Source organism: Ictalurus furcatus, chromosome 10, assembly GCF_023375685.1.
Source record: "Ictalurus furcatus strain D&B chromosome 10, Billie_1.0, whole genome shotgun sequence".
In the NCBI taxonomy this organism is placed as follows: domain Eukaryota; kingdom Metazoa; phylum Chordata; class Actinopteri; order Siluriformes; family Ictaluridae; genus Ictalurus; species Ictalurus furcatus.
In genome coordinates, this window is record NC_071264.1 from 9,688,853 (window position 1) to 9,716,322 (window position 27,470).

The 27,470-nt window shown below is 36.7% G+C and overlaps 3 protein-coding genes across 3 annotated transcripts; 1 reads left to right on the forward strand and 2 right to left on the reverse strand.

Annotated features, from left to right (window-relative positions):
- Nucleotides 1-110: 110 nt before the first annotated feature.
- Nucleotides 111-5,168, reverse strand: ccl44 (chemokine (C-C motif) ligand 44). Its single transcript, XM_053634421.1, has 4 exons — nucleotides 4,924-5,168; nucleotides 4,212-4,341; nucleotides 3,794-3,935; nucleotides 111-903 (listed from the first exon to the last, which is right to left on the reverse strand). Exons 1-4 carry the CDS (start codon nucleotides 4,979-4,981, stop codon nucleotides 895-897), a joined length of 339 nt encoding a protein of 112 aa, XP_053490396.1. The 5' UTR covers nucleotides 4,982-5,168; the 3' UTR covers nucleotides 111-894.
- Nucleotides 5,169-11,379: 6,211 nt separating this feature from the next.
- On the reverse strand, nucleotides 11,380-17,382 carry pole4 (polymerase (DNA-directed), epsilon 4, accessory subunit). The gene is made up of 4 exons (XM_053634420.1): nucleotides 17,040-17,382; nucleotides 14,615-14,699; nucleotides 14,483-14,524; nucleotides 11,380-11,648 (listed from the first exon to the last, which is right to left on the reverse strand). Exons 1-4 carry the CDS (start codon nucleotides 17,274-17,276, stop codon nucleotides 11,635-11,637), a joined length of 378 nt encoding a protein of 125 aa, XP_053490395.1. The 5' UTR covers nucleotides 17,277-17,382; the 3' UTR covers nucleotides 11,380-11,634.
- A 2,617-nt stretch (nucleotides 17,383-19,999) lies between these two features.
- LOC128613915 (serine/threonine-protein kinase NIM1) lies at nucleotides 20,000-25,011 on the forward strand. The gene is made up of 4 exons (XM_053635089.1): nucleotides 20,000-20,021; nucleotides 21,875-22,168; nucleotides 22,738-23,006; nucleotides 23,702-25,011. The coding sequence occupies exons 1-4, from the start codon at nucleotides 20,000-20,002 to the stop codon at nucleotides 24,440-24,442; spliced, it is 1,326 nt and encodes a 441-aa protein (XP_053491064.1). The 3' UTR covers nucleotides 24,443-25,011.
- Nucleotides 25,012-27,470: the final 2,459 nt, after the last annotated feature.

Sequence of the window (27,470 nt, forward strand, 5' to 3'; positions counted from 1 at the left end):
TACTAGGCGTACTCACTAGAAAGTCAGCCACTAGACAACATCAGGTGTAAATTATGAAAATGTTTTTCAACTAACTTGAATAGTTATCAGGTTTTCAGCCAGTTGTAGAAACCAAGATTTCTGACCCTTTGCCAGATTAGTTCTTATTTTGCATAATACATATATTTAAGTCTATTATTTAAGTCATGAGGTTGTGTCGGTGTCAAGCGAGTTTTGTTACTGCTCCCAGAAACATCACAGTACTGCACTTTTACGCATTATTTGTCAGTAACAATCAGAATTGTTAATCAGTCCATGGCCACTGTTTCAGCAAAACCTGACTAATGCTACACTTTTAGTAAATGTAATCCTCAGAGGTCTTTTTTATCCTACCAAAGTAAAACCACCACAGCGCCAACACTCCATTTTTTTTTTTTTTAATTTGTTAAAAACATTTTGTGTGCTTAATTTGTCCTTTTGGAAGGACAAAGAACTCCACCTTTCTTTTTCCCCCCCATTAAAATCAATGCACACTGCATTTTCCAATATTTCTGTATATATATATTAATATATATATAAAAATTGATTGCATTACCATACATAATAGAATATGTATTTGCACTATGTTTGAGCCAGGAACAGTCATGTCACTTTAACTCTATATAACAGCTTGTATAGCTTATAAGATACACATATAATGTATATAGAGAATGAACAAGCTTGAAGTACAGAGTTAAAAATAATGCTTTGGCATATATAGATTAACAGTCAGTTTAGAAAGAGATCTAAAATATTACATATCTTAGAGGGACAGCATACTGTTCTGTAAAAGTTGAAAGTCAGTGATCTACATACGTTCAAGAAGACAGTGATGGATGAAAAGGCTAAAGTGGTCAGTCAAATTCATTCCATTATTTACTGGATCTGATGGAGACAAAAAACAGTAATAATAATCATTAATAAGTAATTACAGTCACTGTAAACCCCTTTGTAGACAAGACCCCCAGCAAAAAAAAAGGCTCTAACGGATCCTTTTTGAATCCCCAAGTTACTTAAAGCAATATTTTCCTGAGGCATACCCATGTGGTCGTCAGCAGAAACAATATGGTTCCTCAAGTTACCGTATTCTAACCATTGAAATGAATCCATCCATTCATACTCAATAACTGCTTTATCCAGGTCAGGGTTCCTGTGAATCTGGAGCCTATCCTGGGAATACACCCCGTATGGGATTCTAGTCCATCAAAGGACGCCATGCACATTAACATACATGTTCTATCCTAGGGGCAATTTACAGTTGCCAGTCCACCTACTGACATGTTTCTGGGAGGTAGGAGAAAACCAGAGAATGCAAAGAAAACCCATCCGCTCATGGGAAAACTCCACACAGAAGGTAACCTGAGATCAGGATCGAACAGTTCGAATATGTTGCTGTGGCTAAATTCTGTAAACAGGCAACAATATATTTTGACATTTCTTCATGAAGAAAACAAATGACATGGAAATGTTTTTATTTAGGCTACATTCTACCCTTGTTTTGGCTATGTTCCTGCAAAGATCACACAGGCTAAGGAGCCAGTTTAACAAACACAGTGATAAAAGGTGACAGTAAATGTGTGCTTTTCTCACACAATAAATGTCACACTTGGGTAATGTTGGTGGATAGCTATGTGCTGTAGCAAAACAGACATAAGTCTAATCAATTCCGTTAACATTTTTCATTTAAAAATGTTTAAAATAAATGATAAAGACATTCATAAAAAGAAATTTAGTGAGCAGAGCAGAAGTGAAGTAATCAGCAGTCATTTGCTCATCTATGCTGACATGAACAGAGATCAGTCGAGTGAAGAGATGACGATGAGACCGCAAGAAACTTGAGACAAAGACTGACATGGATGATATTGATAATCAAAGTGAGAACTCATTTCCCATAAATAGATTTGGGTATAAATGTATTTATACAATTATACCCAAATCTAGATGTAGGCAGGGTGTCTTTCAGTGGAATAGGAATGGAATCTTTAAATGCAATTTCACTTTTAGTGCTGAACAGATTTTAAAATGGTATAGCTTGTGGTTGAGATACATGCAAACCTAAACATTTTTTATATTTCACAATTAGCAGTGTGAAGGGTTTTTTTCTGCTATACTCATGTTAATGTTCACAATAGTTTACCATCTTGTGCTATTTTCTCATCTCAAAAGTTGCTCACAGAATTATGCTGTCTACTTCATGGTTTCTCAGCTCCAGTCCCGGGGACCCATTGACCTTCTTGGTTTTCTAACACACCTGATCCAACTCCCCAACTCATTGTTAAGCCTCTCAGTGTGTTAGATGCATTGGGACCATGCTCTAGTTCATCCTAGTGTAGTCTGTATTTAGTACCAGTGGTAGTGGCTCTTCCATAGAGGCAGGTGGGCCAGAGCCCTATCATATATATCAGCGGTTCAAGAAATTTTCTTCCTAAAGTCCTCATTCGAAATCCCATACACTTTTAATTTCTGTTGAAATTATTTCTTTTGAATGAATAACATTTTTTTAATGCTGTTTGACATATATATAAGCCAATGTTCAATTGATTTGGCACAGTGTCCTTCTAGATGAGGTGCAATTGTGGGTACAATGCCCCGATTAGCCACATAGACTTATTAATGCACCTAGTGGTCAAAGATGGGAAGTGTAACAAATGGGAATTTTAGCACGCACTAATAAAGGCCCATCAGGACAGGAATCATGCTATATGAACATTTTCATTGGCGCAGGAACACTGGACAGAACAGATAATGAAAGGGTTGCATTTTTTACACCAGATTGGGCTAATATATATATATATATATATATATATATATATATATATATATATATATTCTGATGGTGTCAAAATCTTGTTTCATAGCAAATAATCTAACTTAAATCTAATTATTTTGCACAAAGACAAATTGTAAGTGAAAACATTATGGCTATAATATACAGAACCATTTCTATTGTAAGATATATTAATATCTGTTAATCAGTAATGTGTTTGCCCCACAGTGACCTTGTTTCCCACACAAAGGCTGAGAAAAAGAAGAAAAATATCTTCCTTTTCCAATGCCTGAAATTTTGGGGTCTTTTATGATATATTTTGCCTGGAGATTTTGGCGAAATCTGGCAAACCTGGTTTATGATATTAGCTCTTCTGTGTATGCCTCACTGGTGATGTGAAACATACCTGTTGTACTGAACACAAACTGCTCAAAGTCTATATGCTGTGGACTCCATACTAGTTACAGGGTTATTCTAAAAATCTATAGATTGTAGCCTATCAAAAGTCAAGTGTGATAGCCTTCAAACTTAATGTTATTTGAGGTTATACCATTGATAATGTCATCCTACCCCACCACAATGTATGGTCACAAGCCACTGCTGGTCGGTACACAATAATATTAGCCATACTATAATTTAATTGCACTTGTTGCAGTCTACAGTATGTAGTATTGTGTATAGAATGCCCCTCTATTGTCTTGGAAGTTGCACCATGATTCTGGAGTTATACTATTTCATCCACTACTGTATATCAGGGGTCTTCAATCTTATCCCACAAAAGGCCTATAGTGTGGCTATAGGTTTATTACAGCCAAACTGGAGGTGAGGCACACTTGATAGTTGATTGGAGATTAAGATGAACAGATTAAACAAGTGAAATCAGGCTACTACTTGGTTGGAATGAAAGTCTGCAGCCACACCGGCCCTTTCCGGATAAGATTCAAGACCCCTGCACTATACAATCATAAAAATAAAAACAGACTTCTTACAATGATTCAAAAGACTTACTTTTGACATGACAGGCAAGTGTCTTTGCGGCAGAACCTTTATGGACTTGTGGGCTTTGGCTCTCTGCCTCAGTTTCTTCAGTAACCTCTTCACTTTCCTGTCCCTGGGGTCTGCACACTTCACCATTTTCTTAGTGTACAATCTGTCCAGATTTACACAAAGCCAGGACAAGTAAGGCAAAGTTGCCTCCTTCTTAGATTCCTTTTTATATATAATGGAGTTTTAAATCAGCACCAGAAAAATTGGTCCATTAAGAAATCTGCTTTGCTATTTTTCATCCAGCCTAGAGTGCATTCTTGACTGACAACACCACATTTCATAATAGAACTATGACCTGCAAGGATTGAACGATATTATTTTTAAAAAAAAGCATAGTTTTCCAGGTATTTGAGTGTTTCAAGATGTCTGAAATACTTGCATGATGGCTTTTATGCTGCAGTCTGGCCCCTCTGTCTGCACCTCAAACTTAAGAACGTCTTTGGTCCGCACATTCTGCTGCGAGTACTGCATACAACACTGAACGTCCCGCTGCATCTGAACACCCTTCCCTGCCAAAGAGATCCCATTTAATTACAATTTACAAACAGACAACAAACTTTCAGACACAAATCTTTTTGAAATCTAACTTTGCCATTCTCGATCAATAAGCCCACCAATGTAGGTACTTCTAAGATGTATAAAAATAAAATTAAAAAATTAAAAAGGACCGTTGGAATGCACACTGAAAATACATACATTTAGTACATGCATGGTGTTCTATATCCACGTGTTTTGTTAATGCTTAAGCATGACATAACATGGCTGACACAAATGACCTTCACATATCATGTTTATGCATCCTTCATTATAGATGAGGATTATGACACACTACAGATATTGTAATGATTAGAAATGCAGAGCAAACAAAAACAAGCTAATGTGCTAGATTTTTCCTGTAGCTGGCATAGTAACACAGAACAGCCTCTTTCATATCAGCACACATGGCTGATTAGCATCAAAAGCTTATTACAGCAAATAGATAAGACTCTAGTCCTTCCACCATGATCTGTTCCTTGTGCCAATTATCGACATCCCACTAATGCAAAACTCCAGAGCATCTCAAAACAGCAGTGCCATTTCTTTCTTCTTACCTTCCAGATAACCGAAGAAAACAGTTGCAGAGAGCATGAAGATGGTCTGCAGCAACATGGTCAATCTTCCGTTTAAAATAAACGACTGTGTTATCTGCTATCTTCTGGAGGGATTTTTTTTTATATCTCTCCACTCACTGACTCCCTCCCTTTGCCTGCTGTCGTTTTCTCACATGCTAACACTCCCACCTCCTCCTCACTGTTCTTGCTTGTGTGTGATCCTCGCTGTGTCTCCTCTCTCTATGCAGAAAAAAAAGACTCTCACAAGTGCTTCACTCCAAGATGATGAGGATTTACAGCAGGATCTGAGGTGGAAGATTAACTTACTTTAAAAAAAAACAAACAACAGATGTCTAATGATAAACTGCTGTTCGGGTATATATGGCATGTACTGTACATATATGATTTGTTACTAGTTCAGCATATGAGATGTTGTTTAGGCCATTTTTGAAGGTTTACCACTAATGTGTGCAGAAAGTGTTTTCATGTTCACAAGAAACATGAAATGACACATTTGGATAATGAATGAGTCTTAATGAGGGTAAATCTAGTATGTCAGAGGTTTCATATGACTAGACGGTACATCATAGATGCACTAAAAGTGTTCTTTATTTATATCAATTAACAGTTTCAACATCTGTAATGACTCCTACATTTCTTATAATGTAAGATTCATACACTGAAACTGCTCTTGATATCAAACCAAGAGTGCCATACATTATTAAGTAAAAGAGTCTTTCAACGGCTTTCTAAAGGGGTTCCACTTGAAATCAGTTGTAGGAGGGCACTACGCAGACCCTTTAAGGGATTCCTCACAGACAAACAAACTGATTTAGGAAAAATCCACTCAACATGAGCATCAATATTTATTCAGTATTCATTATTTATGACATCCAAGAGGTATTTTATGAATATCTGAGGATGACTTTTCTGTAAACTATAGATAATCAGCAGTTCACATGTGAACAATGAGATGCAATCCTTGACCACGAGCTAAAAATAATGTAAGCAAAATCTGTCTGTGCTGTCTCTCACCTGTCACCGTGAAAGTAGCCAATCATGGGTGTCTGTGTGGACATGTATGCGGAAGAGGGTTGAGAGCACTTTTCTCCGAGTATGTCACGCTGCCCTGTGACACAGCATGAGCAGCAGTTCGTGTTTTGTAGGAAGCAAGTCTCAGCCTTCATCCTCCCAGGTCAGTAAATGTCATATGATGGGGGAAAGCTGGCTGGTTGGTAGGAATTGTTGGGCAACCAAAGTTTCCAAGAGGAACCACTTTAGGAAAATACAAACAGTACTTCAGGGACTTAAGAATCTAGGCCCAAGATTTCAGATGTTCCAAGAGGTTATCAATCAAGTATAATTTACAATCTTAAGAAAAAAAAGTTCCAAGTAGAACCCCTTTGGGAAGCAAGGCCCTAAACATCCAAAGAACCATTGAGGGACCCAAGAGTGTACTATGAATTACAAGTACACATTAATAAACAGGAATTTAGTAAACACTGATTGTGATAGAATTATAGCATGGATGTGTTTTGTGCTTTATTTATATTGTTTATATTGGTCAGCACTTGCTCAATGGTTAAGGCTCTGGGTTACTGATCAGAAGGTCAGGGGTTCAAGCTGCCACTCTTGGGCCCTCAAGCAAGGGGTGCCATATCATGGCCAGGTGTGCCGAACCTCCTAACAAGCTGGGATATGCAAAAAAAAATTCTTTCATATGTGACAAATAAATGCTTTTTTCTTCTGGAAAGATACCTGCTTGGTTTCCATTAAATGAAACAAACCATATGGTGTAGTTACAAAGTTGATCACATGCGCTTATTAATAAATAAAGGCATATAAATGTGGTTATTTCAATTGTACTGGTTGAAAACCCCAGAAAATTGTAAAACACATGAATGTTATTATTATTATTATTAATAATAATAGCAATAGAATTAAATTTGTTTTTTTTTTATGTGAACATTTGAACAAGTCATTCAATTCATATGAGGAAGGAAACACATACCTGAGGTCATGAGAAAAAGTCTGTATGGACAGGGGATGGATTTCAGGCTGGAATAATTGAGCTGTATAAACATTCTTTCTCATTTAAGCCAGTGTCCAAGTCACAAAGGTATGCTCATTTCCACATTTCCTGCATACCTTTCAGTCATTTTGGGATCGCTGAACATTGTGCAGACATAAACATACCAAACAATGTTTTAAAAAAGCCTCCTTAATTCACTGGTATGAAGTTAGAAAAGTAAGACGAACAATAATGTGGTTTGAGATTTAAAAACACACAAAGTTACTACAATGTAAAATATATTCATCTATACTCACCGCCCACTTTATTAGGAATACTTGTACACCTGCACATTCATGCAGTTATCTAATCAGCCAATCATGTGGCAGCAGCGTAATGCATAACAATCATGCAGATACAGAACAAGAGTTTCAATTAATGTCCACATCAAACATCAGAATGAGGATGCAGTGTGATCTCTGTGACTTTAATCATGACATGGATGTTGGTACCAGATGGGCTGGTTTGAGTATTTCAGAAACTGCTGATCTCCTAGGATTTTCACACACAACAGTCTCTAGAGTTTACATAGAATGGTGTGAAAAGCAAAAACATCCTGTGGCTCTACAGGCTGAAACAACTTGTTGATTAGAGAGATCAGAGGAGAATGACCAGACTGGTCTGAACTGACAGGAAGTCTATAGTCATTCAAATAACTACAACACTGGAAGACCACATCAGCTTCCACTCCTGTCATCCAAGATCAAGAATCTGAGGAGATCATGGGCACAGACTTTTTTTCTAATCTTCAGTTGCTATATACTTCCTGCCAGCCCAAACCAAACTGGCCATTTTCCTCTGACCTCTCTCATCAACAAGGCATATTCACCCTCAGAACTGTTGCACAATTCTGTGTAAACCCTAGAGACTGTTGTGTATGAAAAATCCAGGACATCAGCAGTTTCTGAAATACTCAAACCAGCCCATCTGGTACCAACAACCACGGTCACAGTTAAAGTGACACTTTTCCCCATTCCGATGATCAATGTGAACATTAAGCTCTTGACATGTATCTGCATGATTTTATGCATTGTGCTGCTGCCACATGATTGGCTGATTGGATAACTGCATGAATGTGCAGTTTTACAGGTCTTCCTAATAAAGTGGACGGTGAGCGAATTTATCAACATTAACTTACTTTCTCTTTTTGCTCATGTCTTCCCTCAGGTACATAACATATAGTCAGTAGGCCAGTGTCTGTCATGCTAATACCTGGTAGGGCATTGGGCTCATAAATATTAATCACGTTGTATTCGTTCGCCTGCACTGATTTGCTAAAATCAAAACGCAGACGGTGAGCGCTAGCTCACCAATGGGATTGGTGCTTGTGCATTAATTCCCGCTATATTGTGCTTAATCAAAATAAACTTATTCAAATGTAGTTATCATTTCTCTAAATGTGAGCAGGAAATGCCTCCCCCCAGTTATAAAGGTTGCTACACCTCTAGCCATGCACCATCGCAGCCTTGTGCAAGTGTCACTGAGCTTTTAAGAAAGGTATTAACGAAGTTTTGTGGCTCATTTCCACTTGAAATGACCTTACTATCCTAAAGTTTAGAAAATAATAAAGTTGTAAAGTTGAAGTGGTGTTGAAGTTGACAATTTAAATCATTAAAATGGTTCCAAAATTTACTTCAGACTTACCTGCTACTTTAGCTCACATTTAAATTTGTATAAATTATAAAATTATGAAGCAGGAACGTTATAAAAGCTTCAAAATATAAAACATTACAACTCTAAAATTATATTTAACATTAAACATGGGAACCACTATATTAAAGCGACGAACAAAACATACTTTTTTGCTTACCTTTACCTCGGCGTGAAGTGACAGTTGGCCAGACGTCTCTTTGCTACGAGGATATGACAGCCTGGCTGCGGCAGTATTCAGAAAATTACACCCTATAGTTGTGTATTTTGACACGGTCAATATTTCATTAACTTTTGCTAGCTGGCTAGTTACCAGGATTTACCAGGAGTTTTCCAGGTGGTTCTCGCCACGGTGGTTAATTGTGTCCACTTTCTCAATTTCTTAAGTTGTTGTTAAAGATGAAGAAGATTGATATGGAATGAGTAATAATTTTAGTTCTTGAAACCGATCAGTATAATTACTCCACTCTCAAATATTCTGATTGAAATTTACCAAAAAATATTAAGGATATCTTAAAAATGTATAATTTGTTAGTCAAATGCTAAATTTCTTTTCGTGAAATAAACTTAAATAATACATGCAAATTTTAGAGAAAATGAACTGTTGGATTTTTAGGCATTTATTTTGGTATGTCCAACTCAAAGAATTGATATTCAGAGATGTTATTACGGTAGTAGAGCTTTTTATCATAGTGATATTTACAAAGCCACTGAATGATTTGTTAGAGTGTGCTCACCAGCAGATAAACACAGAGTCATGATACTCTACACACAGAAACCCAACAGCGTCCTGACTAATCTTGTAACAGCCTAACGGCCTAACAGCTGGTGATAAAATAATTCATTTGTTTTTACTGGTTGAAAATGTCTGATAAGTCGATTTCCAATCTGCCGTCGGAACAGGGCACCTGTTCAAAACACCTGTCAATCTTTCTAGAATCGCACGTCAGCTTATCAGGTATTTTTACTGGAGAAAAAAAAGACGACGGCTCTTTTTGTGTAGCTTTGAGTGATGAAAGATTTGCATGATGTAGCTTTGAGTTCCTACACAATATGTGTAAAGGTTTGCAGGTCATGCAGGATCTTGCACAGAAGCTGACCAAGCATCATTTTGGCAGACCTTATTCTTCATGAACTGTTGGTATCTCCAACACTGCCATTCTAATAGGACAGGCTGCATCTCACACACCAGGTTTTGTTGTAATTTCAAACAAGACCCTTGTTATGCAGTCGGTGTAATGAAAATTCTGCTCAGTTCTCTCTGAGCCAGTAGCAAAACAATCTGGACATAATGGCATGATAAATGTGGTCCTCAAGCTTTTGACTCAAACTAATCTGTACACATTTGCAAAGAACCAAAAGAAAATTCCCAACTTGCTCAAGGCACTGAGGGAGATCTGCACAGAGTATTTCTGAAATCCCACATTTATATTTCAGAGTGAAAATTTGTAATTAAAGGGACACCCAGGGCAAAATAAAACATTTAATCATCGATACATCCGTTGTATACATGCATGCTTTTGTCTTCAAAACAGTGATGCAGTGAGCTCTATTTCCCGGTTTAAGCACTGGGGAAACCCCCTCCAGATTATGGATGTGGTTGCGAAATTTGAAAGAATACAATGGTTAGGTTTGGATATTTGGGTGAAAGGGTGAACAAGGGTAGAAGAAGAGAATGGGGTGCAGTGCTGATTAATGGTATGTTCAGGGAAGCCAGATAGATACTGCTAGTAAACACTTTGCTTTGAAAGTAAATAATTGCAATGGAGCTAATGGATTACTCAAGCACCAGACATGACTCAACAGATTGGACTACTTTTGCACAGTGACATAAAACCATGGTTCTAGCTTCCAAACTGTAGGTCTTTCAAAATTACACTGAGCCAAATGATGGAAATTAGAAGCAATACAATTGGCTACCATAATGGACAAGTGAACCTTCACTAGTTGTCCTCTCTCAGCTGAACTTGAACAGGTTCGGAACTCGCAGAATCAAAGTTTTCTTTAGGATCTTCTTCTGTAGAAGACTCAGTAACTCTGCTTTCAAATCTCTTTTATAGAACTCCAGTTTGAAGTGCTGCATATCAGTTTTGCTGTTTATTTTTGTTTTAAATGCCCCCTGACTACTTCAGACTTGCATCGTACTTTCTGGAAATAATGTTACTATTCCCAGTTAATAGCGTGCAAAATCTTAGGCTTGTATCTGCGTTTGATTCGGAGATATGGAGGCTTTAATAAGAGGGTGTGGCCCTGTATAAACAAGTGCTACAGAAAAAGTTACAATGTTTCATAAGTTGTTACTTTTGAACTATTCATGTTGATGCATGAAATTTTTAGGGATTGTTGTCTGGTATAAGATGTCTTAAGTAAGCTATAAATCACAGCTAGACGTGCATTACACAATTTTAATCCACGATGTGGAGATATCAAACTTATACCATGGTCACTTACCAGCAGTTAAAGTTAAAGCTGTCATTGATGTTGCAAAATTTGACTGAAATTATAAAAATAATGGTTCATTTTAATTAGTTATGTTAGATCTTGAATTCTGGGTTAAGATTGCATTTATTTGAATTAATTATAATAGTTATTAGAGGGGGGAGAGACAGAGACAGAGAGGCTATGTCTGTGCCATGTCTCTACTAATAATGTTCCTTTAAATTCAGTAATTTGCCTTGTTCAGCCACTCATCAACCTCACTGGACAAACAGCAAACTAAAATAATAATAATAATAATAATAATAATAGTAATTTATTTCAACATTAAAATATTTTGCAAGAGCATAGTAGTATTCACAAATAAAACTGTCACTTCACAGACAAATTTCACACACAGATTTGTCAATATATTCTAAGCTGTACATGTTCATATTTAAAAAGTGAGCAAAAACAACTCCACTTCTCCTGAACATAGAGTTCCCCAGCCCAAAACTGTACAAAAATAAACAAAAAGATCAATATTGTCCTTATTACAGGAAGGCAGGTACAAGTTAATCCAAGGTACCTGGGGGGGAAAAAAACAAAACAAGACAAAATATAAGAAACATGTCACATAACATGTCACATAATTGTCACACAAGTTGGCACAGGAACATCAAAATTGGACTAATACAGGCTATTGAATTTAAAAAGGAGTGTTCATGTTCTTCAGTGGCCTTTAGAGCCCTTGGATTTTAACACTGTTAACAGTACACTGCACACATTCACACTGCAGTGAAACAACAAATGCCCTTCTCCTGCCGTTGGCCACTTGGCATACCATTAAAAAACAAGCACTAGCTATCAGGAGTAAAGTGCACAGTTGTAGTTCCACTGAAACAAAGGTTAAAGCAGGCTATATATGCATATGCTTTCAGACATCTTTGTTCATGTTTCTTAAATGTACGTTCGTCCCAATGAGTGCTGGATGTGCACTGGAGTATTCAATAAAATGTCATTTTACCCTGCAGTATTTATTTCCTGCTTATTTTGGAGGTCTTTTGTTTGGTATGCTGAGCAATAAAAAATGACTTCCTATCACTGTACTGTTATAATACTGCTTTAGTTGCTACTACACTGCTGTCCATCTCTTTCATTTTGTAATGCACTAACAGTTTTTTTCTGCTCTTCTCAGCTGCTTTGCATGACTTTCGCTCCCACAGTCTTCTGAGGATTTTTGCCTGTCTCCATCGAAAATGAAGGGGAGGTGGGACGAAAAAAGGTTTTCAATCGCTACAATGTGAATGTACTGCAAATGGAACTTTGCAGTTGTCCAATATTTTACTTTAATAGGAACACCTGTACACTTGCTCATTCATGCCATTATCCAATCAGCCAATCATGTGGAAGCTGTGCCATGCATAGCATCATGCAGATACAGGCAAAGAGCTGCAGTTAAACTTCACATCAAATATTAGAATGGGGGGGGGGGGGGCAGACATGCTGGTTTGAGTATTTCTAGAACTGATGATCTCCTGGGATTTTCCACACACAAACGTCTCCAGAGTTTACTACGAATGGTGCAATTAAAAAAATTTTAAAAAAACATCCAGCGAGTGGCGGTTTGGTGGATGGAGACGCCTTTTTGATGAAAGAGGTCAGCGGAGAATTACCAGGCTGGTTCTAGCTGACAGAAAGGCTACAGTAACTCAGATAATCACTCTGTACAATTGTGGTGAGCTGAAAAGCATCTCAGAACACACAACACCTCCAACATTGATGTGGATGTATTACATAAGCAGAAGACCAAGTCGGGTTCCACTTCTGTCAGCCAAGAACAGAAAACTGAGGCTGCAGTGGACTCAGACTCACAAACACTGGACAGTTGAAGACTGGAAAAACGTAACCTGGTCTGATGAATCTCGATTTCTGCTGAGGCACACAGATGATAGGGTCAGAATTTGGCACCAACAGCATGAATCCATGGACCCAACCTGCCTTGTGTCAACAGTCCAGGTTGGTGGAGGTGGTATAATGGTGTGGGGAATGTTTTCTTGGCACAGTTTAGGCCTGTTAATACCCATCAATCATCGCTTGAATACCACAGACTATTTGAGTATTGTTGCTGACCATGTGCATCACTTCATGCCCACAATTTCCCATCTTCTAATGGCTACTTCCAGCATGATAATGCACCACATCACAAAGCAAAAGTCATCTCAAACTGGTTTCATGAACATGACAGTGAGTTCAGTGTTCTTCAGTGGTCTTCCCAGTCACCGCATCTGAATCCAGTAGATCACCTTTGGGATGTGGGAGAACGGGAGATTCACAGCATGAAAGTGCAGCTGAAAAATCTGCAGGAATTGTGTGATGCAAAATCATGTCAACATGAACCCGAACCTCAAAGGAATGTTTCCAATATCTTGTGGAATCCATGCCATGAAGAATTGAGGCTGTTTTGAGAGCCCTACCCAGTATTAGTATAGTGCTCCTAATAAAGTGTTCAGCGAGTGTATATCATTTCAGGGTATGAAATTATCCATATTGTGATACAAGATTTTGTTCATATCGACCAGCCCAAGTATGAATGCCACAGCCTATGTGAGTACTGTTTCTGACCACATGTATCCATTTAAGGCCACAATTCTACCATTTTATAATGGCTACTTCCAGCAAGATAATACACCAGGTCACACAGAAAAGGTTATCTCCAACTGTACGGCAATATAAGCTAGCTTTTTTCACTCACTTGAATTCATTCATTTCATACATTTAATCGTTTGTTTAACTGTTGTAAACTTAATGTTCAGTACATGATATTAAACATTTGCTGAGGTCAAATTTATTCCTTCTCAGAACAAGCAGGCATTTGGGTCATTTTAAAATCCACAGCTTTCAAACACTGTTTTTCCACGTTTCCTCCCCCCCCCCCCCCCCCCCCGCAAATAAAAAATATAGATCGTTTATCTTAGTAATTTTGGATTATTTTGTGTTTTATTGTGTTTACTGCATACAATAATTGTTGATCATTTTAATTAAGTGCTCAATAAATGTGGAGGACAATGTAATAACATGGTTTCTTATTATTTTTAGTAGCGTGACATTTCTGAACATTTGTAGGCTTGATGGTGTTAATATAGGGAATACAATCCATCCATATAACAACAATTTCCTTAACAGTGCTATCCGAAAGCTGAACATACAAATCCAAACTAAAGCCCAACATCAAAATCATTGTGAAATTAATTTTAATATTTCAAAATAACGCAATACCATTTCTCTTAAATAAAGTAGCATTAAAGACAAAAATGTAGTAATGTGACTGTTTTGTAAATTAAATGTTTACATTTTTGGGAAGTGATGTCTATTTCAAATACCCAAGAACTGATTTCAACCCTGTGTATTTCATTTACTTACCCTCTAGAAATGCAAACTCGTCTGCTGCCTCAATAGCATTGTCTGTCGAAAAGAGTTGCACAAATTACTACTGATAGGAGCAGGGTTCAGAATCACACTAAACGTAACTAATCTTAAAACTCTGTAACGTACCTAGATCTTTCCTTTGTAGCGTTTTCCTTTTTCCTTGCTGTGCATAAACAAGCGCATCCTTGGCAATCATTTCCACAAACAGCTCCTTTAAGATTAACATAAAAATTGGGATATTCTTCATCAGGACTGGTTGGCCTACACAGAACTTACAGATTGATAATAACGTTAAGAACCTGTGTCAGTGTCATTGCACCTAACTAACTAGATCGCACATCCCCTATTTCTATATGTGCAGCAATGAAGCCAGAAAGAAACAACTGAGATTATAAATCTACGTTAAGCTACATACAACATCACAGCTGCTGATTGCACGAGTTGAGAAAGCACGTTCGATTGACTCATCACCAGTATGTATTGCTTATGTTCCCAAAATCCAATCCCTAATCACAAGGGCTGGATATTGCGACCAATTTGGCAATTCAATTTGATTCTTATTTATATGGTTTCGATGCAATGCAGACATGGAATCCATGTTTTAATATAAATGCTGGTAACTGAAACCCTCCTACTTGGCTATATTACTGAAATACACATTTACTTTAACAATAGGGTACACACAATTATGTTTAGTTAATTGTTACTTTTACTTTGAGTAACAAACACTGTAAAATGAAATCATAAATGTGCATAAGTGCACACAAGATAAGCACAAACTGCACATTACTGTAAAAAAGGTAAACATTGTAAATGTGCAACAGTGAAATTCATTAAATACTTGAAACGTTTAAGAAATGAAACCGTTTTCAAAATTCAAAACATGAAAGATGGCGACGTGTTCAGAACGAGAGGCGAACTACAGAAAATATCCACATCCTCTCAAGTAAAGCACGCGCATTAAGAATCGATTCAGGAATTTCCCAAATCCATATCGTTTCATTATACTGAAGATGGATTCAAATCGGATTTTTTTTTTTTTACCCAGCCCTATTTATCACCATTGTTCCCAACAACTAATCACCATTTATCACTCACTATGTTTATATGGACAGCAATAATCTAATTACTGGCCTTGTTCTGAATAAGACAATATTGTGATTAAGGTGTTTACATGAGTAGCTTTTAGACTATTCCTTTCATGTTCCCTTTTACATGTTATAGAACATAGATCAATTAACGGCACACGGCATTACTTCCCCACATAATTATTTGTCATGTTATACGTGCAAATAGATGACTGCTTAAAGCCATAGGCTGCGTCCCAAACCGCATACTTACCTACCATATAGTAGCTGAAATACATGTATCTCGCCTACTATACACGTGTATTTCGCCTACTACATAGTAAGTACGTGGTTTGGGACGCAGCCGTGCTCTCGTTTGCCGTCAAATGGTTGAGCTCTGCCGTGTGTACGTGTCCTGTCACAAAATGCGGTGAAAACTCCCACATGACGTTAATGGTGTGATTAAGGTGTGTACATGTCTGTAACGCACGTCCATAATGCGACTAAAACAGGAATACTCCACACGTCTTAATTCCATTTGTGTTTACTTCGAGTATGACTTTAGTCTGATTAAGGTCATCAGTAATCACTGCTTACATGCTAGTTTCTTAATCAGAGTATTGTTTGAATCGGGTTAATATCGGATTATTGTTGTCCATGTAAACGTACTGACTGTCTCACTCTCTTATTGGCTATACTTACAAGTAATAAAAGAGAGTTATTCCACCTGTAACCAACTCCTTCATGTCCATTTCCAAATTAATTACTAACACTGCAAGTTTTTGTCTGCATTCTTGACAGAAATTATACTATAGGTTAGATTCTATTTTGCAAATAAGTAAATAAGGAACACTTCGTTGCCATGGTGTCATGAACAAATGTGCCTGTATTTGAACAAACACATCTACAAAGTACATCTACTACTCTAATATTTATGTTCTATTCGAAGTATCTTCAAAAAAAAATAAATCTTCCTTCTCCATGTAACACGTATTGATATGCAAATAACAATGACGATCTAATGAATATGCAAAATAGTCCACGACGTCACTAGAGGGACTTCTAGAAACTTTTTACCGCGTGCATTAGCAACTTTCCCCGTAAAAGAATTGGCCGAACTTACTTTCTGGATACTAATAATATCATAACTTAAATACTACTTAAGCGCCTAACCAGCTAATATGTTATCACAGACATGGCAAGTCCAGCTGCTCTAAGTTTCTAACTCGTGTGACCAAGCTAGCTTGCTAGCATAAGACACATAACTTGAGGCTGCTGATATAGTACTGTAGGCTAAAGTTAGCTACTCCTCACATTAATTATTATTATTATTATTATTATTGTTGTTGTTGTTGTTGTTGTTGTTAAAAGCATCCTACTGGTCTGGCAAACTAACGTTACGTCTAACGTTAACACTGGCGCTTGATTAATTACTGGGTTACATTAGCTAGTTAAATAGTGCTACATGCAGGTCAGATACTCACCGTGGCTTTAGCTATGATGAACACAGACTCCTGACTCGCCAAGCTCACGTCCGGGTCAGCCTTCATGAGGGCTTTAATCCGGGACAGGGGTAATTTAGAAAGGCGATGCTGAGGGCCTGAGGTAGGCCGGGTGTGCTGTGAGTGGTCCTCCTCGGGATCATTTCCCCGCACTTCCTCTTCACTCCGCTCAAACTCCGGCTCTGAGGCAGATACACTCACCGCTACTCCTGTGGCCATAGCGCTGAATACTTACTCTGATAATCACAACAGTAAACATGCGGTTTGAAATGTGTATTGAAAGCGCGCTATTTCTCTCCCACCAAATCACACTACAGAGGGAAAGGGGCGGGGCGCCGGAGTTACGTAACGTGGTGACGTAAAGGTTATAGGTTACCTCACTGGAGAGCAGATTTTATTTCATTTGGAAGCTTATTTAAACCTACGTTTGCTTTGTTCAGCCTTACGTTTGTTTTATATCTATCTATCTATCTATATATATATATATATATATATATATATATATATATATATATATATATATGTGTGTGTGTGTGTGTGTGTGTGTGTGTATACATATGTAAATATATGTATAAATATATATGTATAAATATATATATATATATATATATATATATTTATACATATATATATATATATGTGTGTGTGTGTGTGTGTGTGTGTGTGTATATATATATATATATATATATATAAATATAGGTAGAAAGATAAACGAATAATATATAAACTGGAGATATATGAAACTGGAGAAATCATTATAAGTTGCATTTTCAGTTGAATTTGGGGAAACCACTTGAAGCATCCATTGTGTTGAACTATTTCAATTGCTTTTGTTGGATTTGTTCATTGCAAACAGCTGAAAGTCTGTAAATTTTGACAATAAACCTGATTTGCAATCGGGGTTGGTATATAAGAGGTCAGTCCAGACCTCTCTATCCCAGGCCACAGATTCCAGCTCGTCCTGTGGGATTCCCAGATGTCCCCAAGCCAACTGTGAGATGTCCTGAGTCTGTCTCAGGGCCTTCATCCACTGACGTGCTTGATACAGCTCTAGCAGGAATTGACCAGGGGAGTATTGTTGTAATGTACCTAAACCACCTCCTCTCGATTCAGAAGAGCACGGTCTATACAGGATACGCTCCACGATTATCGAGCTCCTTACTCTGTCACGGAGAGTAAAACCAGACCCCAGAGGAAAGCTATTACACAGAGAGTAACCAGAGCTCAGAAAGGAAACAGACACCCTGGTCGTCTACCCACTGTGACACTGTGTCAGCCCCAATAAAGTTTGCCTTGTTCTTACTTGCTGAAAACCAATCATACTTAGATAAAGTTTATATTTCTTACATGATGTAATTTGAATGGGCATATTTAGATTATATTTGTTTCAATAAATTAGTTACAGGATGGCTTCAGAACATGTAAACCCCAAAAGTGAAGTGGTATCTAGTCCTGTGTCCTCCATTTGAGCCAATTTAACAGAAATCTGGAGTTTGTCATTAAGCACAGAAATAATTTGTGAACAAACATTATGGTTGATGACAGATGTACTTGGTATTTAAAGTTGACTTCATTATGTTTAAAGTTGGCTCTTTTTATTTAAAGTAGACTTTTTTTTTATAAAGTCGACTCGTTTTATTTAGTTGATTTCATTATTTTTAAAAGTGACTGTTTTATTGTAATGTTGACTTTTTTTGCTACCTAGCACAGCGTACAGATGGCAAAACACATCTGAAAATAAATGTACTGCTAATATTAATTTAGCATAAGTCTAAAATATAGCTCTAGAAATCACACAGTTGCTTGGTTAATTGTTGTTTCAAACAACTCAAATAGAAATAATAATAAAAATATATAGAACAAGAATGATTTTCCAACCTGAGGCATGTTTAAGATTTTTTTACTGTTTTACAGCTAAAACTGTTTCTGCATAGCTGGGTGAGACATGATGTGTTGTCCAGACATCTCCTCATATTTGATGGATAAATGACACAGAGCAGTTAAATACAGAACTAAAGACCTGTTTAATGTTTTGTTTTGTTTTGTCTGTCACTCTGTCTGTCGGAGATTATCGTTAGCGCAATATCTCAAGAACGAGTAATTGCATGTTTGTGGGAATGTTTATATGGAGTTATCGTTCTATCCAGCAGATGATCTGATTAAGTTTTAGAATTTATCCAAATGAAGTCAAGGTCACAACAAGGTCAAATGTCTGAAATAGTTTTTCTTCGATAGCTTCGTTCCTGTTTGTCATACAGAACATGTTCAAGTTCACATTAATGTTCAGAAACTCAAGACCCATTTTCTGGCTAATCACCCATTTGTCCTTTGTCCTTAAATCCAAGATTCTCATTAGTACAATATCAAAAGAATGAGTGCTTGAATGTTTGTAGGATTTATATGGAATTATCATTCTAACCAGCAGAAGAACCTATTAGATTTTGGAATTGATTCAAAGAGGATCAAGGTCACAGTAAGGTCTATAGTTTCCTTCCTGTTTGAGGTCTATTTTAAGTGTCTTATAGTTATACAAATGTCACAGTAAGGTTCTTTCCTGTTATATATTATTTAAGGGTATTATAGGCATACAAATTAGTATCCAGAAGGACTAGTTGGTGGTGGAGGCCCCCTTCAATCCTGTTGGCATCGAGTTCTGTTTGTTTTCCTGTGCTTGCAGCTTTAATTTGTATGCAATTGGCCCATTGTATTTTTATATGCTTAGGTTGTTTTATATTATCAACTGCATTTCTTTCTCCCAGACTTCACAGTTGAGGTGTTAGAGCAGTACATGGATAAGGAACGTCTGGTGTTTTCACAGACAGCAACAGCTCAGATATTAATACGTCCTCCTAATTGGATTGGCCCTTAATGATCTGCACTGGTTTAGAGAGGCAGAGTGTTGTCTTTCTCAGTATAGACGGTTCTCTGCTACAGACAGTAAGATGAAGGACCCCCAGCTACCAGGTAAGTGTTAAATACATTCATATTCTATAGACCAATGAAGAATACAATCTAAATCTAAATGCAATGTGGGTGAATTTCTTTTCTGATTGTTGGTTGTTTTATTCTCTGTTTGTAAGTTTTTATTTCTAATTTTTATATTATTCACACACACATTGTATATATTTAATATTTATAATAAGTAATATATATTTGTTCTGAAATTGTGATATTTGGCATCTATGATTTTTTTTTATTTGTCACATTTACGGGCTCTGTTTATTTACTCTCTAAATCTAATTTTACTTTCTAAATCACAATTGAACAGAACACAGTAGCTACATAAATAGTGTAACACACATTATTCCCAACATATATGCACTATTAAGCAATTCACAAAGTCTCAGCTCAAACCTTACAGTCTCTTTGTTCTATAAATTTAATTTGTTTATATCATTTAGGATAACGATAAGTAGGTTCTCACCGATCATCACCAGACGAAAATAAAAGTAACAGGTTTGCTGAAATCTATTTTTAGAAATCAAGCTAGTCCTTATAATAAAGCGTGATTCTATATCTGGCTTCTAATCTCAAACTGTTACATCCTTTCCGGGTCAATGGTACTGCCTTAATCTGTCCATGCTTGTGAAAGATAAAGGGATTAAAGTGGAAGGGATGGAACACTGTGGACTATATAAATAACTCCTAAAAATGCAACTTTAGCAATGCGGGTTCATATTCATGTAGTGATGTTCATGTTTATTTTAATCAGAATTCAAAATTGTTCTTTCTTAATACACTGTAAAACATGATAGCCCTATTAGGTTATTCTCTTTCACTCCAATTACCATGACAGTTTGAACTCAAGGTTATACATCTCAACAATTAACCGTAAAGTAATCTATTGTCGTGATTTGTAAAACTTGTAAGATGTAACTTTTTGAGTCGAAACAAAGGTTATCTTCAAGTTGAGTTCACTCGCGTTTTTAAGGCAGCAGGTGAACTTTCGTTTCTAAGTTTAACCACCTGAAATGTCTTACAGTGTAGAAGAATCCTTTATATAATGAATTACCGCTTTAAAACTGTTCCATCATTACTAGCACTGTGTCAAGGACTAATTACAATGTGCTTTGCTGGTCTGTCCTGACCTTGCTGTGTATTTGTCTGGGAGATTTAACATGTGGTGTCTGCTACATCAACATGGTCACGGTCATCCATTTTGACCCAGACTGTCTCTAATAGAAGATCAATCAAACGAAGTATTCAGCATTCATTCTGTGCTGTGAGATTTTGTGATCGCATTACAAAACTATAATCAAACATAGCACAGTTATTGTATAATAACCATTTTACACCTTTGAACAAATAGTGATTAAAAGAGAATATCACCAAGAATACATTACATTACATGATTGTAATGTGAATATTATAGCATTGGTTTCCTCAAAAATTCTAAGCATTGCTTTTAGCTGTTGTGACCTGAAACTCTTGAAATATATCACAGATTTATCCTCAGTAGACATTTAAACTGCTCACACATGCAGACGGATGATTAGCATGCACATTATGACCTGTAAGGGATTCAGACACACTGATAAGCAAGGTCATTCTTCTGTCTTTTCTTCATTACAGCTCATCTGAATGAAAGTCTTAGCACATCCAGTCTATATTAATGTTCTTGACCAAACATTGACCCATGTTTTGCTAGTCCCTTTGTGCTAATCTATGAATAATATGTTTGTAGGTTTAACTGTATATTCTTTGCTCTAAGTAGGTTCAGATGTACATTATTGAGCTATTCTTGGATTTTAAAATGAAAGTTTAATGGATTTAATCACTGGATTGAATTCATTCCTGTTCTTCTGATCTTTACCCAGGTTATAACTTCCAAAAGGCATGTCCAAAGCGATATGAGGATAAAAAAACAAAAAACCAAACTCTGATCAAACCCACCAGACCTCCACTGCTGGGGTCCAGAGCACCAGCTGTAACAGCAGAGCAACAAATGAAGCAAACAGCATTTGAGAGGGTTGTGTACAACATGTCCCACAATGAAACAGTCATCAGCGACATTATTCTGGGCAAAAGGATAGCCTTTTACGAGCTCAGAGGGGAAATCGGCACTGGAAATTTCTCAAAAGTCAGACTTGGTGTTCATGAATTAACTAAAGGTGAAACTCTTGTAAACTATTAATCATATAGTGTTACTGTTATTTATCAAAACATTGAAACACTGTTGTTTTCCTTTTCCCAGCAGTCTTAACAATTCATAAACTAATTAACAGGCCATGTATGAGAAAAAATCAATGTGTTAGAGCAGAAAAATACTAGATCTAGATGGGGAAAAAGCACTATAAAGGACAAAACGCGGAGCACCACATAAAGACCCTCGTACAGTCCATTTATCCATGACTGTACACGCCAGTAACCAAAGCTGATCTATTCACATAAGCATTATGTAATCTCACAAGACCACTAAACAACATTTGTTTATCAGACATACTGATGCCTGAAGGTAATCTAGTGTAAGGTAGGTGTGCATTTGACCACATGTCTTTCTTAGGCCCATAGGTGAAGTTTATATAAAGATTTGAGTGACATAGACGCCAGGTATATTTAACCATATTCCTCTTCCATAACCCACTATAACCAGCTTGTATATAATACACTTTCCATTTCATACAATGTTTCACTTGTACTCTTTGTCGACGTGTCCTCTGCTGTTTCTCACTCTGTCCAGAGCGGGTTGCAGTCAAGATTCTCAATAAACGGCGCTTGGACAAGAAGACACAAATGTTATTTGCTTCTGAAATCTCTTGTCTGGAAAGATTGTCCCATCCAAACATTGTGCGTCTTTATGAGGTGGTAGAAACAAGTAAGCACCTGTACTTGGTTATGGAGTACGGCAGTGGAGGAGACCTCTTTTCACGCATCAGCACAAGGGGACGCCTGTCGGACTTGGAGAGCAAGCTCATCTTTGCACAGATCATTTCTGCTGTTAAATACATGGTGAGAAAAATGTGGTTCCAACATAAAAGCTGATCTGAGAATTAGAATGGTAAAAGTAGTCCTAAATTAGCTCTTCAGTAGAAGTTGACCAGAAGTCTTGCCATATCAAAATAATTATGCACTAAAATTAGGTACTGAAATTATTATGCATATAATTCAGTGAGTATGTAACACTTCACTTAACGGTGGTGCTAATACAGCTATATGACACCTACATAAGCATTTCATGACAACTGATGTAAGCCTATATAAACATTTGTTAAGGCTTATTCCAACAGGCGTCAGCTGTCAAAGTCCTGATTATTGACATTATTGTGTGACAACATTTTCAGGTTGACCTTCGCTAGAAAGTCTTTGTAACTGAGTGTGCTTCTGGGCAGAGTCATATGATGATGATGATGTGACATAATATTACTGCTTGTAAGAATTTTAGGAAAGCATACAACAGGCGTCAGCCCAGAAAGTGTCATTTTATTTCAACAAAGTCTGTGTCACTTGACATGAGCACTGTGTCAACTCAATGGTTGTGACATCCAAGTTTAAAGCCTTTATAAATGTTTATGCAGGTTTAAAAGTTTTTATGCATGACTTGTGTAAATGTTATGACCATACTTTACCTATTATAGTAGGCTATCCTCAGAAACATTAGACACCATGATCAGAGGAACTTATTTTTTAATTTTCTACCATTACAGCATGAGAGCAATATAGTTCATCGTGACCTAAAGGCTGAAAACATTTTCTACACTACCAGCTACTGCATCAAGATAGGTGATTTTGGTTTCAGCACTGTAAGTGGCCCAAGTGACAATCTGACTACATTTTGTGGCTCTCCTCCTTACGCTGCGCCAGAGCTGTTTAAGGATAAAGGCTACGTGGGCCGTTACGTAGACATCTGGGCACTGGGTGTTTTGCTGTACTTCATGGTGACTGCTACCATGCCATTCAACGCTGAAAACCTGGGCCGTCTAAAGCGCTGCATCTTGCAGGGTGTCTACACCATCCCGCAGTACGTGCCTGAGCCCTGCCAGCAGACTGTTAAAGGCATGCTAAGGGCTGTTCCTGCAGACCGCAGCAGCATTTCCCAGATCATGACCTGTTCCTGGATGAGTGGCATTGACTACCCAAAGCCTTTTCCTTGCCTCAGGCTGACACCCAGTCACCTGGTGGAGCCCTCTCAGGGCCTGTGTGCAGAGGAGGAGGAAGTCAAGTTAGCGCTGAAGGACTTGGGAATTAGCAACATGCACCTGCAGAATAACACCTGCATAGACTTGTGCAGTCCCATCACAGGAACATATCGTATTTTGCTGCACGGCATTCAGAAAAGGAGATTGGTGGAGGCTGTGGGATATTCAGCACTGGACCCTGATGATTTATGTGACAGAAAGCAATGGAACAGCAAATATGACCCTTCCACTGTCTGTACTGTGCTGTAAAGAATCACTGCACCAAATAGAAGATACCTGTATTGCACACAGGAGACATATGGGAATTGTATTGAACTCCAAAAGCATATTTTGCTATTTGAAGGTGCTAAATTAGAGCTAAATCCCGTTGATGTATACATGTTTAAAGAAAGTAAACAATAAATTTTCCGTCTCTCTAGGCCAGTATGGGCTAATGCATTAAAGAGTAATGTTAAAGAAATGCATTTTATAACTTATATGCTTATATGAAAATATGCTACTCTGAGATTTACTGTATTCATATGTATTTCATACATTTTTTATATTGTGCATAGAAACTTTACTTGCATTGACTACTTTTTACATGTAAGATTATGTAAACATACAGTATAAAAAACATTGATACCTTTATATTAATGCACACTTAGCACTAATAAATTACAGTGCAGTGTTTAAATAATTAAATACTGGAATTCATTAATAGGCCTGCAAGTGACTTGGTATTATACAGTACATCTGTAAACAAAAGATTAAAACCCTTCCCAAGGCATTTGGTAGTTGTAACTGAGCTCTTTTCATATGAAGTCATAGAGATATAAAACATTAAATAGTCTATGTGTCTCAGAGTTTTCTATTACAACCCCATAACAGGAAATACACTACAAAACACGACATCTTAACAAGTGGATATACCTTGAATATTGTCAAATTTATCTAGTATTTAGCTAGTATTTCTTTAAATTCATCTAGTATTTCTTATTATAAAAATATAAGATGTATTAACCTACAAAATATAAGATTATTAAATCTATTTCAAACCATTTGTACTCATTCCAAGCTTGCTATTGTTCTCTCTCATTTTAAGCATTTATTTCTCGAAAGAAGCAAAATTATCTGCCGATAGAATAAGAAAACTAAAAGCTTGAAATGAGTAATAATGTCCAGAAATAGGTTTAATGATCTTATATTTGGTTTATTGTAATCTTATAATAAGAAATACTAGATACATTTAACTATATTCAAGATATTTTCACTTGCTAAGATGACTTTTTTTTGCAGGGTATGCAGAGCTCATCCAAGTTACTTAATGAAATGTCCACCAGATTAACTTGAATGTCACTTAGTGGTTGCACTTAGTGGAACAGGTATAAAGATAAAGCTAACACTACTTAAAGTGTTATACTAGAGGCTTAGAGCAAGTGACTGACGCAGAGTATTAATCACCATACTGTAACTGTCCTTCAGTGCAAATTAGTAGTTATTCTGTGGCATCAGCTGATGTGTAACGCATGGCATTTTGATAAAGTTGGTATAGAAGAATGATGTTATAATAGTACATTTAGTACTTGTTTTTTCAACTTTAAACTTTGAAGTCTTTGTAAATTGTTATTCATTTATACATTTACATGTAACTTTTAAGTAAATAAAAAAAAAATTATCATCTTGACCTAGTATTTGGATTGCAGATAAATGTTACATAATTGTGTGTGTGTGTGTGTGTGTGTGTGTATATATATATATATATATATATATATATATATATATATATATATATATAATTTTTTTATTAATTTGCTGTATATACTTATGGTGATGTAGGTGACTTTGGATTGTAGTTTTGGAGACTTTCTGACCCCAAGATGCAACTAACTTCTGCAATTCTCCAGCTGTGATCCTTGGAGATTTTTTGGCCACTCGAACCATCCTCTTCACAGTGCGTTGAGACAATATACACACACGTCCAATTCCAGGTTGATTCATAACATTTCCAGTTGACTGGAACTTCTTAATTATTGCCCTGAAGGTGGAAATGGGTATTTTCAATGCTTGTGCTGTTTTCTTATTGCCACTTCCCATTTTGTGAAGCTCAACAACCTTTTGCTGCACATCACAGCTATATTCCTTGGTCTTACCCATTGTTATGAGTGACTAAGGGAATTTGGCCAATGTGTTACGTCATATTTATACCCCTGTGAAACAGGAAGACATGTTTGAACAATTTCCTGTTCCTAGTCACCCAGGTGTACTAACAAATGAAAAATATCAATGGGAAAATACTTCAAATATATTTTTCTCATATGAATTCATAGGGGTGCCAATAATTGTTGCACACCTATATTTAACAAATATATATTTTTGATAACCCTGTCCAGGGTGTACCCCGCCTTGTGCCCGATGCACCCTGGGATGGGCTCCAGGTTTCCCTTGACCCTGAAAAGGATAAGCGGTATAGAAAATGGATGGATGCATGGATATTTTATAAACCTGTGTTGTGTTTGCAATTGTTTGATATCCATGAGAGCAGAGTATTTTTGTGAATTTGTTTTAACAAAAGAGCAAAAGGTTAAACAATAAATACAATTTTTCACAGCCTTCTTTGCTCATATTTACCAAGGGTGCCAATATTAGTGGAGGGCACTATGTGTGTGTACAATTGGATCAATTATGAGTTTATGAATAATGAATTTTTGTATTCTGCTTAAATATAGTGAACTGCTCTGTTGTTCTTACCACAAAATAAGCCAAGCTTTCAACTTCTTAGAATTTGACATTCAATTCTTTTTTATATATAAACATACAGGTAGCTGACATGATTTGATTCAACTTGTCCTATTAGAAGGAAGAGTCACTGTGAAGTAAACACTGTTCCATTTTAATACATATTCTAAACTGAGATAAAAACATGGATATGAAGCAACAGTATTTACATAATATTGGGTTTGTATAATACACCCAACCACTATATCAGCGAGTAATTGACTTCAGTGCTTTGCACCAAGCTGATATTTAATTGTCTTATAATACTATTAAAAACATACGGTAATTATGATGTATATAATTTATTTATTATTTAATATCTAGGTTTGACTACAGCTCCATCTATAGGTACCTTGCACAAAGAAAATATATCTGAAAATGTCTATAAACTTATCGTTCTCATTATGATTCCTTAAATCATAATTTAAGACATAGCATACCATGTCTGCTCACATCTCATGAAGGACTTTGCATCACAATCATCTGTGACAATATTAAGTTTGAAGAGGTTGAAGTACAC

What these genes read in the sequence shown, in the direction of transcription:
- pole4 (XM_053634420.1), bottom strand. Translation starts at nt 17,276, where the DNA reads ATGGCCACAGGAGTAGCGGTGAGTGTATCTGCCTCAGAGCCGGAGTTT. An exon ending in TCATCATAGCTAAAGCCACG is followed by an intron (nt 14,700 to 17,039) that starts GTGAGTATCTGA and finishes TTAATCTTAAAG; the next exon opens with GAGCTGTTTGTGGAAATGAT. An exon ending in GCTACAAAGGAAAGATCTAG is followed by an intron (nt 14,525 to 14,614) that starts GTACGTTACAGA and finishes TCTTTTCGACAG; the next exon opens with ACAATGCTATTGAGGCAGCA.
- ccl44 (XM_053634421.1), bottom strand. Translation starts at nt 4,981, where the DNA reads ATGTTGCTGCAGACCATCTTCATGCTCTCTGCAACTGTTTTCTTCGGT. An exon ending in TTTCTTCGGTTATCTGGAAG is followed by an intron (nt 4,342 to 4,923) that starts GTAAGAAGAAAG and finishes TCTCTTTGGCAG; the next exon opens with GGAAGGGTGTTCAGATGCAG. An exon ending in TGCAGCATAAAAGCCATCAT is followed by an intron (nt 3,936 to 4,211) that starts GCAAGTATTTCA and finishes AAATCTGGACAG; the next exon opens with ATTGTACACTAAGAAAATGG.
- LOC128613915 (XM_053635089.1), top strand. Translation starts at nt 20,000, where the DNA reads ATGAAGGACCCCCAGCTACCAG. An exon ending in TGTTCATGAATTAACTAAAG is followed by an intron (nt 22,169 to 22,737) that starts GTGAAACTCTTG and finishes CACTCTGTCCAG; the next exon opens with AGCGGGTTGCAGTCAAGATT. An exon ending in TTTCTGCTGTTAAATACATG is followed by an intron (nt 23,007 to 23,701) that starts GTGAGAAAAATG and finishes CTACCATTACAG; the next exon opens with CATGAGAGCAATATAGTTCA.